This window comes from Sceloporus undulatus, chromosome 2 (genome assembly GCF_019175285.1).
Source record: "Sceloporus undulatus isolate JIND9_A2432 ecotype Alabama chromosome 2, SceUnd_v1.1, whole genome shotgun sequence".
Classification (NCBI taxonomy): domain Eukaryota; kingdom Metazoa; phylum Chordata; class Lepidosauria; order Squamata; family Phrynosomatidae; genus Sceloporus; species Sceloporus undulatus.
In genome coordinates, this window is record NC_056523.1 from 121116859 (window position 1) to 121133102 (window position 16244).

A 16244-nucleotide genomic window follows, 5' to 3' on the forward strand; every position below is an offset into this window, starting at 1 on the left:
AGCTATAATGTGTATTAGGTTAGCTCCAATCAGAAGGCTCTGGAAATTAAGGTAACCAGACAAATCTTCCTCCAGAAACTCTAGAGGTGAACATAGGACTACTTTTCTCATACACAGAATGGCTTTATTAGGTACCTTGGATTTCCTGAAATGTTCAGGCTGTTCTGATTCTAGAACATATAAAGTTCCCTATCAGAATAAACAAACTGTCTAATTCAATTTTTACACACTGCTGTTTTAAATAAACTTCTGTAAAAGTGTTGTGACCCACCAATGGGACAAATTAACATCACATAGTATTTCTTTCTTTCATAACATCACACAGTCAGCTATTAGTTTTTGATACATTAGTCTCTCAGGAATTAGAAAAAATAGAAAATACAGCTCCATATCCTTGGAACATGAACTACACGGAACAACAATCTTTTGGGGGAACTGTCTTTAGATTCATTGATTCATCCATTGTTATCAAAGAAGCGGACAAAAGATGCACTGTCATACTTTTGGACAGTGTTAAATTATAAAAATAAGATACTCAAGGAGCTTTGATACAGGTCAGCACACAGACTATGTAAGGATAATCCCATAGTGAACCTTACTAAAATCACACAATGTGGTGTTCAGAGAGAAGTTCTTTAACCAAGAGATTTTTTAAAAAGCCATTTGAAATTTAGATGTATCAGTGTGAATGTATGCACGCACACACATGCACAGACGCATGCACACACATACATTATATATCTCAGGCACAAAAACAACTGTAAGCTTGAGTGCAGCAATTTTATTGAAAAAAAATCTATGGGTATGTGCATTTCCTTCATTAAAATACATTAAGGAGCAGTTGATGATCAGGACATAGTTATACCTTTCTATACATATTTATTTCCAAAACTATACAGACATTGGAAAACTGTCCTTAAGTCTCTGTATTGGCTATCATTAATATCATTAATTCTGTAATGATAATGATAATATATATATATAGATTATTCCTCCTTCCCAGTTGCAAACCTACTTGAGACGAACTGGTGTTCTCAGTTTGTGACTGTAAAAAAGTCAGTCATTATTTACATGTGCTTAAATTTGCATAACTCAGCATTGCACAGATGTTTGAAAACCAATAGCCAGTTAAATGAAATTTAAGATTCACTCAACTGGGTCTTGTTCTCTTAAAGCACACATACTATGCAGGTATTTTTTATTAACAAAGACAATCCTCCTCTTTCATTTTCAGTTGTTCTTTTGTTTCAAAATGTTTGCTACGTTATGCGCTAGCTACTGATAGACTCTACATAATAATCAAGAGACCTGGGGGCAGAGAGAGAAAGAGAGAGATTTAAAATGGAGCACTAACATCATCACACATATGTATGGTGAACACCAGGTCTATATAGTGGCACAAATGAAAATGCCCCAACTTCTGCCTGGAGAACAAATGTATTTGTGAAAAGCAAACAAAGCAAGAACAATATTCAGTTCTGGTTCATTCAGATGGATCGTGCATCTCAGCAAAAGTATTCTAGATACAAATGATCATCATTCATTGTGAGGAAGGATCCATTAACTGCAAACAAATGCTTCAAAAGACCACAGCCAATCTTGCAGTATATAACAAATGTAGGTTTAGTTGTCATGGAAAGTGAGGAATAAAACAGCAGCTAACAGCTTGAGCTAATCTACAGACTAAAGTATTATTTATATTGGCCTTACTGATTTGTACTATGAAATGGGTAGTATTTTAGTCAACATCTTAAGGCTTGTCTACCTTCTTATGGAAAAAACTGTTTGTCCACATCTTCCATGCATGGTGGTGATGGTCTTTCTGCTTCAAAAAGAGGATGATTTTTAATTAGTAATGAAAGACAATAATATGGTACCTTTGCTCCATTTATTTTGCCCCTGACCCCACCCCCAGTCTTCATGCACTAAACCCAAGCACTACCAGGTAGTGGAATATTTACAACATTTGTACATGTGCTCTTAAGGAGTCCACCCAAACACTCAATTTTTATTCAGGTGCAAAGAAAAACTCCTTTCCCCTTAGACTAGTTACATTGGTCTGAACGGAGAGATGACTCTTCCAAAAAGAAAAGCCCACAAAAGTATCACGTATTTATAATCAATGATAACAAACTATACAGTATTTATTTATTTTTTACTTTCTTCATTGTAACTGCTGACTATTTATAGCTAAAATGGTAATACTCTGAGAACTTGTGAGGGTCCTCTCCCCACTGCCCCTCACACATTCAGTGGTGGATTTCTAATGGATACTTGGTTTGGTCTGTATCAAATTCCTTAAAATATAGCATGGGAGCATTCAAACCACAATACTTTTTACAGTAGTCCAACAAATGTAATGGATAATATTTACTGGATTATGGCACTAAAGAATTCAAACCACTGTGATAAAGCTGTTCTAAGTTCCATGAAGCTCTGGTGCTTAATGGAGCTTAAATGAGCAAGGGTTGACTGACTCCCACCCATCCACCCACCCCTATCCCCACAGTTCAGGGAATGCTCTGTGTGTGCATAGTGGAGCACAAGCAGCATACTCCCTGAAACTGAAGAGAAGGTGGTGGCTCCTTCTTGCAGGAACATCAATGTGTTCGTCAAAGTCCCCATGTTCACTACAGCCACTAAATCATGGCATTGGAGTGGAGTCATACAGGAAACCATTTAATACATTTTGAAGAATAAGGCTTGTGTCATCAATTTCCTTTCTGCTTGTTTAAAGGTAAAGGTAGGACACCCAGTAGACCAAGTTAAACAAACAGAAGGCAGTAGGAAAGAATATGCGGGCGTAAGAGTCCATTTTGGCAATGCGGATGTGTATCCTCCCATGCCGCCATGCTCCTGTTCTGCAATCTTCAAAGCAGCAGAAAAAACTTGCACAGTCCTTGCCGTCGAGACATTCGTACCCATATTCTTCATCCCGTTCTTGGAGGTGTGTGGCATTGTTCATTTGGATAGTAGCTGACCTTGGACGGATATCAATTGTAGGTGCCTAGGACAAATGAGTGGTGAGAAGGGGGGGAAATGAAAAAAGTGAGTGTTTTGCATTTCCTTACCAAGTTCTCTTTCAACTAGTGCTATGTCTGTGAAAATGTGCTATTTTGCATAATGTAGGGTTCCTATATTCTTAAGGATATTAATGAGGATGTTAACAAAGACTCTTCATTTGAGCTTAATCAGAACAATATGCAGTGCTTGTGCTCTGAATTCACATTTTATCAAATTAGCAATTTAGTAGGGTTTAATTTCAAATAGGAACACAGCCTAAAATACATTTGTTCTTGCTAGCTGCTAAATGACTGCCTGATATAGGGAGGCAATCATATTTTTTATTCCTTTAACATTTTTTAAAAAAGTTAATAGACACTTTATATTTCTACATAGGTGGGGATCTAAAATTGGTAAAGAGAAAGGGGGTGATATTAGGCACATTACTTGAATGGAAGTTAGGTGGTTATCATGGTCTCTGATAGTAAGCATTTCTGATAACATGCAACTGTGGGTTAACTGTTCCTCAGCAAAAAACTTCGTAATGCCAACATAGTGCATAGCTTCTGTATATGTATAATCATTGCAATAATAGTTTACTGACAAGCACTTCTGATCCTTTGATGGACATGCTGCATGAAGCAGCAGCTGGCACTTGAATAATAAAGACATATTCTTAAGATGAAGGCTGGAGATGAAAACATGATTAAAATTAGCTCAAATAATCATTTTAATTATTCATTAATTTGTTCTTTTTAAAACCCAGAACAAGATACCTTCATTTCTGAATGACAGATATTTGAAGTTGTTATACAGCTTCAAGTAGATAAACAGCTACCTTTATTGACCACTTTGGATAGTGTGTCTGAAGAGCTAGTGACAACATTAAATGTAAGCACTTTATACCCTTTCAAAACTCCAACAGTTTGCATAAGAATAATATTGAGATCACCCAAATGGTATTTGTTTCGTACAGATCTTTGATAGATATGTAGTTTGCATGTCTTCACATGAAATCATTAACAGTCAAAACTGAGTTCTAAAAGGGTTTATTGTGGATTCTCAGCTGGTAGCACTGAATTGGATCCCATGGATAAACTAAAAAAGAGAGCAGACAGATGCTTGGGTTTACTACTAGGCTCTCTTCATTCATGCGATCCAAACATGTTAAATCCTTTGAACTTATTGTAAGTTCAAAATAGTAGTGAATTGGTGTTTAGGCTGCTGAATCTACAACGCGGTAATTTCTAAATATGAGCCATTCTACTTCTCTCCAAGGCTGCTCCAAGTAGAATGCAGAAATATCTAAAAGCTTTTATTGAAGCTCTAATTGTTCAATTCAGCAGTCACATGCAGTGGATTTCTATACCAAAAATAGTATACCTTGAATGAAAACATCCGAAGAAGCTTTGATTTTGTAGACAGAAAAAAGAGAATCAGAATTTTTAAATTAAAGAAAGGAAGAAGGGGTAGGGAGAAGGAGACAAAAGCAGCATAAATTAAAGACACTTTTCTAGACTACATCAAATTTTGAGGGAGAAAATTTGGAGGGAGAAAAAGAAATAGAAAAAAGATTTAAGATAGAATTTTGAATATGAACTTGAATTTTAAAATGGTTACTATGTAAAGAAGAATCTAAGATACAAATTGTGAAATTCCAATTTAAAACATGTTACAACAAAGGATCTTATGATTTAAATGATTTCCAGATTTAGATCAAGCATACTGTTGGCCAGACATTAAAATATTATCAGTCTGGTGGCTCTTCCTCTACTAGGGAGAAAGAACCAGTAATCCTGAAGAGGCATCATTTTAAGTCTTCTATAATATACTCCACGATCCATATTTTCATCTATGCTCTGCCACCAATGACTCACAAGAAAGTGAAAGGAACTCTGTTTATGTAAAGCATTTACATACCACCTTTCATCAATGATTTCAAGGCAGTTTATCAAAGGTAAAACAAGAAGAACTGAAATAAATCCTAAAAATAAACAGAAGATTTAAAAATCCTACACAGTTAAAGCTGCAATTATATAGTTCACTGGAAGGGCATCTCAAGGGACAAGGGACATACAGCTTCTACCACTCCATTAACAGCAAGGATATTCATGGACAGAGGAAGAGGTTTACCTTCTCAGCTCCACTGTTGGTGCTATGACACTTGAAATTGCAAAATGGATATATGCTGGAGGGGGTGCTTTGAATATAGTGGATGCAAAGATATTCTATTTTCCCAACAAGTCCTCAAAATGGATAAAAATTATACCAGCTCTGAGGGTAGTGTATTTTTTTCTCCTTCCAACTAGTTGAGAGAAAGAAAATTGGGAGGAGGTGCCTCAAAGACGGGGGGGAACCCATATAAAAATCACTCCCACACTCTCTGCTGGTGTGAGTCTGTTTGGGCCTGGGATTTGACATATCCTCTGCCTAGGATTCTGCCTCTCCTACATCACCCAGGATTGCCCTGTAAAAATTCTGAATTTAAGCCCGGTAAAAGAGTTTTAAATATCTAAGAATTTAAAAGTAATGCCTAGATGAACAAAAATATTTTTTAAAAAAAAAACCAGCACTGTTGGAGCTCAGAAATGTCTTTGGGGCAGTTTAGATATATTTAGATCAACATTTGTTGTTTATTTTCTGTACCTGTTCTGACCAAGCAAACTGGCTTTGTAAATGGAAACACCAAACTCCCTCTGGGCATTATTAACTGACTAATAGAGGGGCTCCCTGTGAAGGACTCCGTGCGCAGTCTGGGGGTGCTTCTTGACTCTTCGCTTCACCTGACTGCTCAGGTGAATGCGACGGTCAAGAACACCTGTTATCAGCTTCGGCTGATTCGCCAGCTGCGCCCATACCTGGCCCAGAGGGACCTACTGTTGTACATGCTCTGGTAACTTCGAGACTGGATTTCTGCAATGTACTCTACATGGGGCAACCCTTATACCAAACTCGGAAGCTGCAAATGGTGCAGAACATGGCAGCCAGGCTGGTCACTGGTGCTCCCAGGACCAGCCATATAACACCGGTTTTAAAAGATCTCCATTGGCTGCCCATTCGCTTCCGAGCTCAATATAAGGTGTTGGTAATTACCTATAAAGCCCTAAATGGCTTGGGCCCAGGATACCTAAAGGACTGCCTCTCCCCGTACATTCCGCCTCGCACCCTCAGAACGTCTGGGCAGCAGCTACTGAAGGTGCCTGGGGCTAGGTTAGTCTCCACTTCTCGGAGGACGTTTTCCACAGCTGCCCCAGCCCTTTGGAATGCGCTGCCCACAGAGCTCCGCTCGTCTACTACCCTGGCCCAATTTAGGAAGGACCTTAAAACCTTCCTATTCCAACAGGCATTCCCCAAATAAATATCCTGTGGGCCTCCCTCCTCTTTCGTGGCCAAGAGGTTGGGCTATGGGGCTTTTTACTGTTGGTTTGTTTTAATGTGTATTTTATTTTATGTGTATTATTGATTGTATTTTAACTTGTTGTAAGCCGCCCTGATCGGAGGAAGGGCGGCATATAAATAAAAATTTTATTATTATTTATTATTAAAATATTGTAAAAAACAAAAACTAGTCAAATCTCCCTTGTCCCTTATCCAAAATGCTAGGGACCAGCATTTTGGATTTCAATTTTTTTTAATATATATTTAAATATTTGAATATATGCAACACAATATCTTGGAGATGGAATCAAGTCTGACTATACATTCGTTTATGTTTTGTATGCACCTTTATAAACATAGTCTGAAGGTAATTTCATACAAAATATTTTTAAATAATTTTGTGCATGAAACAAAGTCTATGGACACTGAACCTACAGAAATCAAAGGTGTCACTTACTGGAGGCCCTCAGGTACTCCCAAACTCTGCCACCACACTTAAATGGTAAAGGGCAGAAAAAAGACAGAAGGAGAAAGTTCAGTCAAGGAAAAGAAATTGAGGGGGGTGGTAAATGGGGAGAAGAGACTCACAAGAGGAGACATTTCATCTTACAAGATTTAAATTAACAACTTCCATGCCTTCCAATATATTTTCTATTCTCAGTAGTTAATGTTGTACTTCTAAGATTCAAGGTCTACCTCAGCTTTGAGAGAGAATTCACCCATTTGATGCAATACCATTCCTTTCAGCTTTCAATATAAGTAGAGGGGGTCAGCAAACCTCATGAAGAAAGTGGATCCCATTGTATGGAAACCACAAGAGACAAAAAAAGAGAGAAAAATCTAGTAAGATGTTCTTGATAGAATGGAGTACTTGGTTAGAAGAAGCTGTTAGTAACACAACCTAGCTGATGGCTCCTGATGTGCCCCACTCCATCCTGGATATGGCTTAAATTGGGGTTGTTAGAGTAATTATTGTGCAGTTGTGCTCATGACTTAACACTACTATTTCCATCCAACCAGAACTATTTTGTACATCAAGATAGGCCTCAAACAGATGGGTCAAAAGGAATGTCCAGAGGCTGTGCCTGCTCTGATTATTGCAGGACCATGACAACTGCATGTGCCCAGCCCCAATCTGGGCTGCCATTGCAGTCCTGAGCTAGCCACCAAAAAGGAGCAGATTTTATCTGCTCCTTTTTGGCCCTGCTCTTCCAGGTTGTAGAAAACTCAGCACACTTTCCAGCCACATATGAAGCATGTAAATGTCATGCCCTCAATGTAGCCCAGCAGTGGATCTTTTGGATCATAGTTTCCCAAACTCTTATCCTCCAGCTTCAGCTCCCAGAATTTCACACTTATTGCCAAGCTGGCTGGGTTTCTGGGAACAGAAGTCCCAAACACCTGGAAGACCAATGTTGGGAACCACTGCTGTATACTATTAAAGCATATAAAAGATCCCTCATCATCCGTTCTTTGTCTTGGATGCTCTTGTGGGGTTTGACTCTTAAAGCATGCCCTGTTTGGAGCTCATAAGAACGTAAACAGGTCCTTGTCACTAATTCTATGATTCTATACTTCCTTTCTCAGGCCTGGTCTTCAAGCAAACTTTCTTGCCTCTAGCATAGCTACAAAACCATTCCTGTCCAGAAAACAAAACAGTGTCATTAGACTGTAATGTAACAAAATACATACAGGGTTTTTCTTCTTTTTGTCTTTGTCTTTGCTTGGCTTCCGGTTACTGACAAAATAATGAAGAGTCCCGTACTCCACCAATGCAGAAAAAACAAAAATGAAGCACACCGATACAAAGAGATCCATTGCTGTCACATAAGAAACCTTGGGGAGAGATTTGCGAGCGATTGTGCTGAGAGTGGTCATTGTCAGGACAGTTGTGATTCCTTTGGAGAGGGAAATGTTTAAAAAATGCATTAGTTCTTAAGGTGACTTACTTATAGTGTAACATGACTAAAAGTTGACACACCCTTAAATGAAGACACACGATGCAACAAATAAGCTGATCCCAGCGGTCACACTTTTAGTAAATAAATTAAATTGTCTGTGACAGAATAACCAGTTAGCTGACAGCCTCTCTCTTTTCTCAGTGTAAGGCTCTGTCAGGAGTTGCATATGTTTTTGTCCTGCCATAATAAGTGGGTTATGTAGTCATTGAATATATGGTAGTAATAGCAGAAGGGTGAACTGAATCACAGGTGTTGAGATAACACAGGAAAGGAAGCAAACTTTCTCAAGGTCATTTATTGGAAAATGCCTGGCTCCAACAACAAATGAAAGTGGTGATGTGACAAAACAAAGAGAAATGTGCTTATTAATTTCTACAAATAGGAAGTAAACCAGTCTGAGAATTCAAATTCTGTATAATTAGGCAGTTTTAATATTTGATGGTCAGTACTGAAAATGAAAGTCACAAGACTGGATCTATAGTTTCTTAATAAAGGTTTCTGAGTTTTTACTCAGAAACTACTTTTACTACCGAGCCTGAGTTTCTACACTTTGGTGGGGTACAGATGGCAGAAAGGGGGTGATCCACAGCTGCCCCTTTTCTTGCCAGGTTGGAGGCAGGGCAGCCTCACCGGCAGCCCCTGCGGCTCCAACCTGGCACTTTTCCAGTCCACGAAGAAGCAGCAAAAATGCCCCATGGACACCCTGACAGGCGCAGCCAGAGGAGAAAGGTCCCTTTCTCCCTGGCTTCGTTCCCGCAGCAATCTAGTTGCCGTGGGAATGAGCCACCCTCCCAGAAGGAGCTCTTTTTTGGAGCTCCTTCTTGTGCTGCAAATAGGGTGTCCTAAGCACCCTCCAGCGGTGCGATGCCATCAGGCATTTGGATGTGGCGCGTACATGATGGCATCATCACACACTGCGTATGGACATCGTCATGCCAAGATGGCGCCCTCTATACGTAGTAGGGCCGGGGAGCGTGTGTTTGTTGTGTGCTCCCCAGCCCTACTTTTGGCCCCAGCACAGTGCTTTCGCACAATCTGTACTGGGCCTTTATTATTCTGCTGGATTTGATAGGCTCCTTCCTTACCAAGGTGAAAACATGGAAGCAATACCACTTCCACCTGCCATGCAAAGGTGATCCAGAACATGGACATTACTTGTTCAAAGCAACTGTTAATGTGTTGCATTTTCACTAATGAGGGACTTTCACTTTGCATTCAAATATTAATGGGCACTATTAGCAAAACACACACACAAACACACAGAGGATAATAAATAGCAATCTGTTGTGTTTTAATCTGTTGCTGTTCTTTGCCTCAATCCATGGAGATTATTATTATTATTATTATTATTATTATTATTATTATTATTATTATTATTAGGGGAGGATTATTATTATTGGGGATGGAGAACAGAATATGCATCACAACCAGCCACCATCCTCCTCATAAGTCTTCTTTCCCATTTTTAACTACAAGAAAGCAGCCCATAGGGAACATGCTGTTCCTCCAGCTGCTTCTGCTCTGCCAGAGGACTGCTAGCAATCTGGGATGTCCCCACCTATTATTAGTAGGGTTGTATTCAAAGTGTAAGAATTTGCCTCCACCAGAATCCTCTTGAAACCTTCAGGCTAAGTGGGTTAATAGTGGGTATTAAGTTAGTATGGCTGCACATACCTGGGATAGTTTTAGCACAGTTGGCCCTGCTCTCCTTTTATGTTGTTGTCTGACCTGTATTTTTATGTATTCCTGTATTTTTATGAAACCTTTCTATTTTATATGGTTTTAAGCTATATGTAATATTTCTATTTTATATGTTTTATGTTATAGCATGTTTCACTGGGTCTACTGACTGTAAATAAAGATTGATTCTGGAATCTTCTGTCTTTGAGGTAAATTACACCTCCTTCCCTGAATTTCTTTAGTTTTCCTAGTAATCAGCCATCTTCACTCTCATCCTGCCCTTGCCTATTGCATATGAGATTCACCAGATAGGCAACATGTATTGAGCACATGCATCACTGACCTTAAGAAATGCATAGATTACAATTACAGGTTGGACTTCTGTAATGCGCTCTACATGGGGCTACCCTTGTGCCAAGTTCAGAAACTTCAACTTGTACAAAGTATGGCAGCCAGGTTAATTACAGGTTCTCGTCATAACGATCACATAACACCAGTTTTGAAATCCTTCCACTGGCTGCCAATTAGTTTCTGGGCAAGGTACAAGGTGTTGGTGATTACCTTTAAAGCCCTACATGGCTTGGGTCCAGAATACTTAAGGGATCGCCTTCTTCCGTACTGTCCGTCTCGCACTCTAAGGTCCTCAGGGAAGTATCTACTTCAGCCAATAAAATCTAGGCTAACTTCAGTCACCCAGAGGGCCTTTTCCATCAGAGCTCCGAAGCTATGGAATGACCTGCCGAAGGAGATCTGTGACATTTCTACTCTTACAGCCTTTAAGAAAGCTCTTAAGACGGATCTCTCCTGGCAGACCTTCCCTACCTAGTTCCTCTCCCCATTTACTGTGACTTACATCACTCTGTCCACCAATTCTTCTCTTAAATTAATGAGAAGAATTAAATTAAAATTAATGAAATTATATTCTTGCCTCAAGAAGAAGAGCCCCCCCTCTGCCCCAACTGTCATCATCAGACCTGGGAGGCAGTGAAAAAGTCAGACCCAATTTCCATCAGGTCTAACTGTGAATTTACTGTAGCTAACGTTGCTCTCTTTTATTTTATTGTATTGTATTTGATTTATTTATTTTTTGTATTTTATTTTATTTTATTCTCTATATTTTTATTATTGTAACCCACCCGGATTCTTTGTGATTGGGCGGGCTATAAATTATTATTATTGTTGTTGTTGTTGTTGTTGTTGTTCTTATTGTTATTGTTATTATAGCTCAAAATAACTGAAAAATAGATCTAACAAAACCCCAAACTACCAACATTTTATTTTCTTATATAGTTTACAAAATACACAGTACACCTCTTCCCCCACATATCATAACAAGGTTTTTCAGGAAAGACACTGTACAATTGTAAAAATCAGGTAACAAATCTAAGCCTGATTAATTCCAGAGGGCAGGGAATATGTGTTAAACTGCTGGAGATCATTTTTCAGTTGTAAATAAATAAGTTCATAACCTGATCTGCAAACTGGCCATCCTCAAACTATCCTGTCATATGCTACCATTTAAATGTTTTCTGTCTTACCCAATGTCTCCCTCATATATGCATCCAAAGTGCAAGTATGTTCATATCAGTCTCTGTTGTTTAGTTCTAGATTAACAGTCTGCTTCCTAATGAGGATTTCTTGTTTCTGAGGACTGTGTGAATTATAACAATCCAAATGACTAGAGTTAGAAATAGTTTTCTTTATACGCTGTGAAATATTTCTGGAATTCCAGTGAAATGCATAAGCATGGATGTCAGAGCTTCTGGTCAAGGTGAGTGATACATCATAATAATGCCCTTGAGGTTTGAAATTGCTGCTTCTCTTTCCAAACCTCCCCAAGCATTTACAAATATTGATTAACTGAGCTTTCAAATAGTATCTTTCACTTAAAATCTATGTGTGAACACTGAACCATGTAAACATCTTATTCAAGTCTGCCCTGATGTACAAGAAGTGTCACAATACTGTAAATGGCAAGGTTTATAACACACAGGACTAGATTTACATGCAGTAGTATCTGGACTAAAAGAGCTGAATTTTCCATTTTAGCTGACGATAAGATGGTAGTACATTAATGGCTCTGGTCAAGTGCCAAACGCCGGTTGCATTTTAACACCAGGGAACTACTGGATTCATAAGCACTATGAGTAACTCCATTTCATGACTGGTGAACCCTGACATTTTAATCGACTGCAGCATGGTGGTAAAATGTAGTCATCTTGAATGCTTATTTAAATAACAGTAAGATATGTATGTCAAATAAGCAGGTTGATAGTAAGTAGCTACTAGGATACTACTGTTCTGTAGCCAGTGCCTAAATAGGGTCAATATACAGAACTGTTTGGAATTTTTTTTTCATCAAAGTGTCCACAGGGAGATCTTAATGGCAAGATGTTTCTAAACAACCCTCTGATTTATGATATTCTATATTGGTGTACATAGAAAATGACCACAGACCAGTGCAAATGTAAGAGTACTTTAGGAAAATTAATAGATAAGAGAGAACACTAACTTACCCAAAGATGTTCTGGCTGGAACAGCATCCTTATTAATCCAGAAAGAGACCCAGGACAGCACTACAATGAGTGTGCAGGGAATGTAAGTCTGAATGGTGAAGTAACCCATCCTCCGGCTTAGGTCAAAGTAGACTGCCATGACGACATAATCTCCTGCAAAATGTATTTTATACGCGGTCATATTTTATGTTTTAGTTACTTTACTATAGTTGTTGAAATTCCAGGATTTTCAAGCCCTGTGAGTTTGAGAGAATTTACTCCTTCTGTTTAGCACTAGGAGCTTGTCTTTTTAAATTCTATCCTGCTCCACTAGACCTTTGCTCCTTCCAGCTGGACTATTCAGCTAATTGGCAATTGCACATGAACACCCTCTTGATTGGTATGAATATATGCACAATGAATGGCCGATTAACTGCAATGGGCCAAGATAAGTGGGATTCAATTAACCTTGTGTCCACCACAAGCTAGAAATGAACAACAGCATGGATTATCCCATATCTAACTAGCTCTTGTTAAATTTCTCCATAGACCTCCTATCCTTCAGTGTCAGATTAATGATCTAACTGGTCTAATTCGGTATAGCAGTAATTGTTTTTGTTTACTCTACTTCCAGTAGATTCTGCAAGATTGCTGTTCGTTGCACAGAAATTCTGTTTGTGTTGTTAATCATAGATGAAAGATATTGATAGCACAAAGTCATTCTCATGCCCAACCGACTTTTTATTGCAACCTGCTGGAAATAAGTGTTTAATGGAGTTGACTCAACAAATACCACAAGCTATACCAGAGGTTCCACTGCTAGCTGAGGGACTCGACAGACTACTCTGAAGGGGTGGCATGATGCTGCTTCTTTTCTAGCCGGATCAGGGCAGTGATCCAGCCTTTCCAGGGCACAAAAAGGAGCTGCAAAAGCAGCTCCTTTTTGCACCCTGGAAAAGGCACCATAGCAGCATTGCCACAGCTTGGTGGCACTCTTTTGGTGCTGCGTTGTATGGATATAGCACCGGAAGAGCACCATGACACCGTGCACCATGTGGAGTCGTGCCCAGCATCATGGCACCCTGGGGGCAGAGTGAAGGCATGCATCATCTGGACACAATGCCCTAACTCCACCCCCAGGCCGGCTTTAATGGCCAGTCTGAAGTGGACCTGAGTAACATTTAGTGATCATATATTTGTGCATTAATTATCCATTGATAGGACAAAAGATCAAAGTATATTCTTCTGAATGTTAGACTAGGATTTCTAGACTCTAGAATCTGAATCCCTACTCAGCCATGAAAACTACTGGATGACCATGAGCAAATCATATTCTCTCAGTCCAGAGGAAAGCAATGGGAAACCCTCTCTGAATAAATCTTGCAAATAAAACCTTATTGCCCAAAATCAGAGTTGACTTGAAGACACATAACAACAAACATGAAGTCCATTCAAGATCCAGAAATGTTAGTGGCTAGCAGCTTAACTAATTAAAAGCAGGTTAGTGGCTAGCAGGTGAACAATTAAAGAACAATTTTAACAAGGTTTTTTTTTTTTTTGCTTCTTTTCATTGTATTTCCTCTCACTTTAGTCTCTGATGATCTAAATGTACACATCACGTACCACAGGATTCAGTTATTTACAAGTGACCACAATAATTCATACAGAACCATTCACAATGGTGTGCCAGAAAGTGAATCCACACAATCACAGTGTTTTGTTGATAGGGAAAAAGTATTCAAAAGCATGCATACATTAAAAAAATGTTTAGAAATAGCTTTAAAATTGCATTAAAAATACAAAGAAATAAATTGTACATTCAGGGGGGAGAGGGGGCAGCAGAACCATACACATGGCTATCCAGGGGAAGAAGGAGGGATGTTTTATATAACCAGCCATCCCAGTGATATTCTGCTTCCTTTTGCCACAGAAAGGAACCAGTGAACATAAAGTTAACATTCTTTAATTCAAATGTTAACTTAAAAAAATGAGGTGAGAGTTGGCTTTGTAGAACTAAAAGTAGTGTTTTTTGAGTGGTAATGAAGCTATGGTGCTCTACAGACCGCGCCAGATCAGGGCCATGGCAACCTCATGCCATGACCAAGATCCGACCTTTTGAGAGGGCAAAAATGACCCACAAAAAGCAGTTCCTTTTTGCCTGCTCAAAAGGGTGCCATAGATGCGGTGGAGTGGCTATATAGCACCCCTTTGGCACTGCATCATCTGGATGCAGTGCCAGAGGCACACCATGATACCAGATGGAAGTAGTGGTGTAAGTCATGACCACAACTGCACAATAATGGACAATATTCACATTTAGTTTTGTTCATTGTATGTCACTGCCATGATTTTTATATCATTTTATTGATTTTCAAATGTTCTGCCTTAGCGTTCTCCTAATATACTGTAACCAAAGAACTATTAATTGTGGTGTGGTGGTCATGTGTCTGTCTGGGGAGATAGAGTATGGTCTAGATGCACAGAAAGATAGCCATTCCTAGGAGAGCTATCTTGCCTTCAAGAAATATAACTAAGGAACTTAAGGATCCAATGGAATTCCTTTTTGCTGTCAGGAAGTGAATGGCAACTGAAGGGAGAGACGTTGATGGACATTTCTACTTCCCTGATATGTTTATTGTACTTCAGTGATCCACAAACTCTGGTCCTCCATGTGTTTTGGTCTTCAGCTCCCAGAATTCTCAGGCATCTTGGTCAAAGTTCTGTAATTCTGGGAGCTGAAGTCCAAAATGCTTGGAAAATCAGAGTTTGGGAATCACTGCTCTACCTGAACAAAGTTATATCTGCAGTGGCATATACCAGAGAGTTTGATATTCTACACACAAAACATGAAAATCACAGTTGAGGGCAAAAAGCTAAAGCCTCTCTATGGATGCATCCACATTGAAGAGCTCTGCTCTGGTGCCACAACAAAATACCATTCCCATAATTCCATAGCATTTAGCCATAGTAGTTAAAGTAGTGTCAGACCAGATTATTTCTGCGGTGTGCATACAGCCTACCTCTCACATCATAGTGATTATCTATATCCACATACACACCCAATGTCTACATTTTGCATTTTTTTTAATTTTTTTAATTTTTTTATTTGCTGTAAGAGATCAGAGTGACCAGATATCATAAAGGAGGGCAATGTAGGACATTCAATAAAAATCTAGCACATTACCAAATAAAAGCTAAAACACTAATATAAATACATATAAATTCATTACATGTGTTTTATTTACAGTTATATTATATATCACTGTATTTTCTTATGTATTCAACCATATTTTTCTGATGAATTATCTTCATTAAAATGCCTTGTTGTCTTGCAATACACTTATAGAACTCTGAGGAAAGCAAGTGCTTAAAATTGCATTTTACTATCAACAAACCATTGACTGAATCTACATTTGAATTATCACTTCATTTGTAGTTTTCCATTTGGTCCCTCATGCCTCTTGCTTCTCCCTCAACCCAAATAGCATAATTTTGCCTCTCCACTTCCTCTTAGGACTTTGTGTCTGCTTCAACAACCCGGATCCTCCTTTCCTTTCCACACCTCTGTCAGAAAACACACACACATAAATGCAACCACCCCATAGATAGTGACTGTCTTTCCCTTCCCCTCTCCCCATACAGTGAAATCATGCCACTGAAGTTAGTGTCTCCACAACATGCAACCTTTCCAACTCTTCCACTTTTCCTTTGGCTGTCTGATGCAGGC

General features: G+C 38.9%; 1 protein-coding gene across 2 annotated transcripts in view; it reads right to left on the reverse strand.

Moving 5' to 3' along the window:
- Nucleotides 1-766: 766 nt before the first annotated feature.
- The window catches only part of GABRG2 (gamma-aminobutyric acid type A receptor subunit gamma2), a 63643-nt gene continuing 48165 nt past the window's right edge, over nucleotides 767-16244 (reverse strand). Inside the window, exons 6-9 of one of the 2 annotated variants that reach the window (XM_042454460.1) lie at nucleotides 12539-12691; nucleotides 8074-8279; nucleotides 4387-4410; nucleotides 767-3007 (exon numbers count right to left, since the gene is read on the reverse strand). In XM_042454460.1, the coding sequence (XP_042310394.1) occupies nucleotides 2732-3007; nucleotides 4387-4410; nucleotides 8074-8279; nucleotides 12539-12691 (659 nt within the window). In that variant the 3' untranslated portion in view covers nucleotides 767-2731. The remainder of the gene's footprint in view (nucleotides 3008-4386; nucleotides 4411-8073; nucleotides 8280-12538; nucleotides 12692-16244) is intronic. The other variant, XM_042454461.1, reaches the window with a different exon arrangement.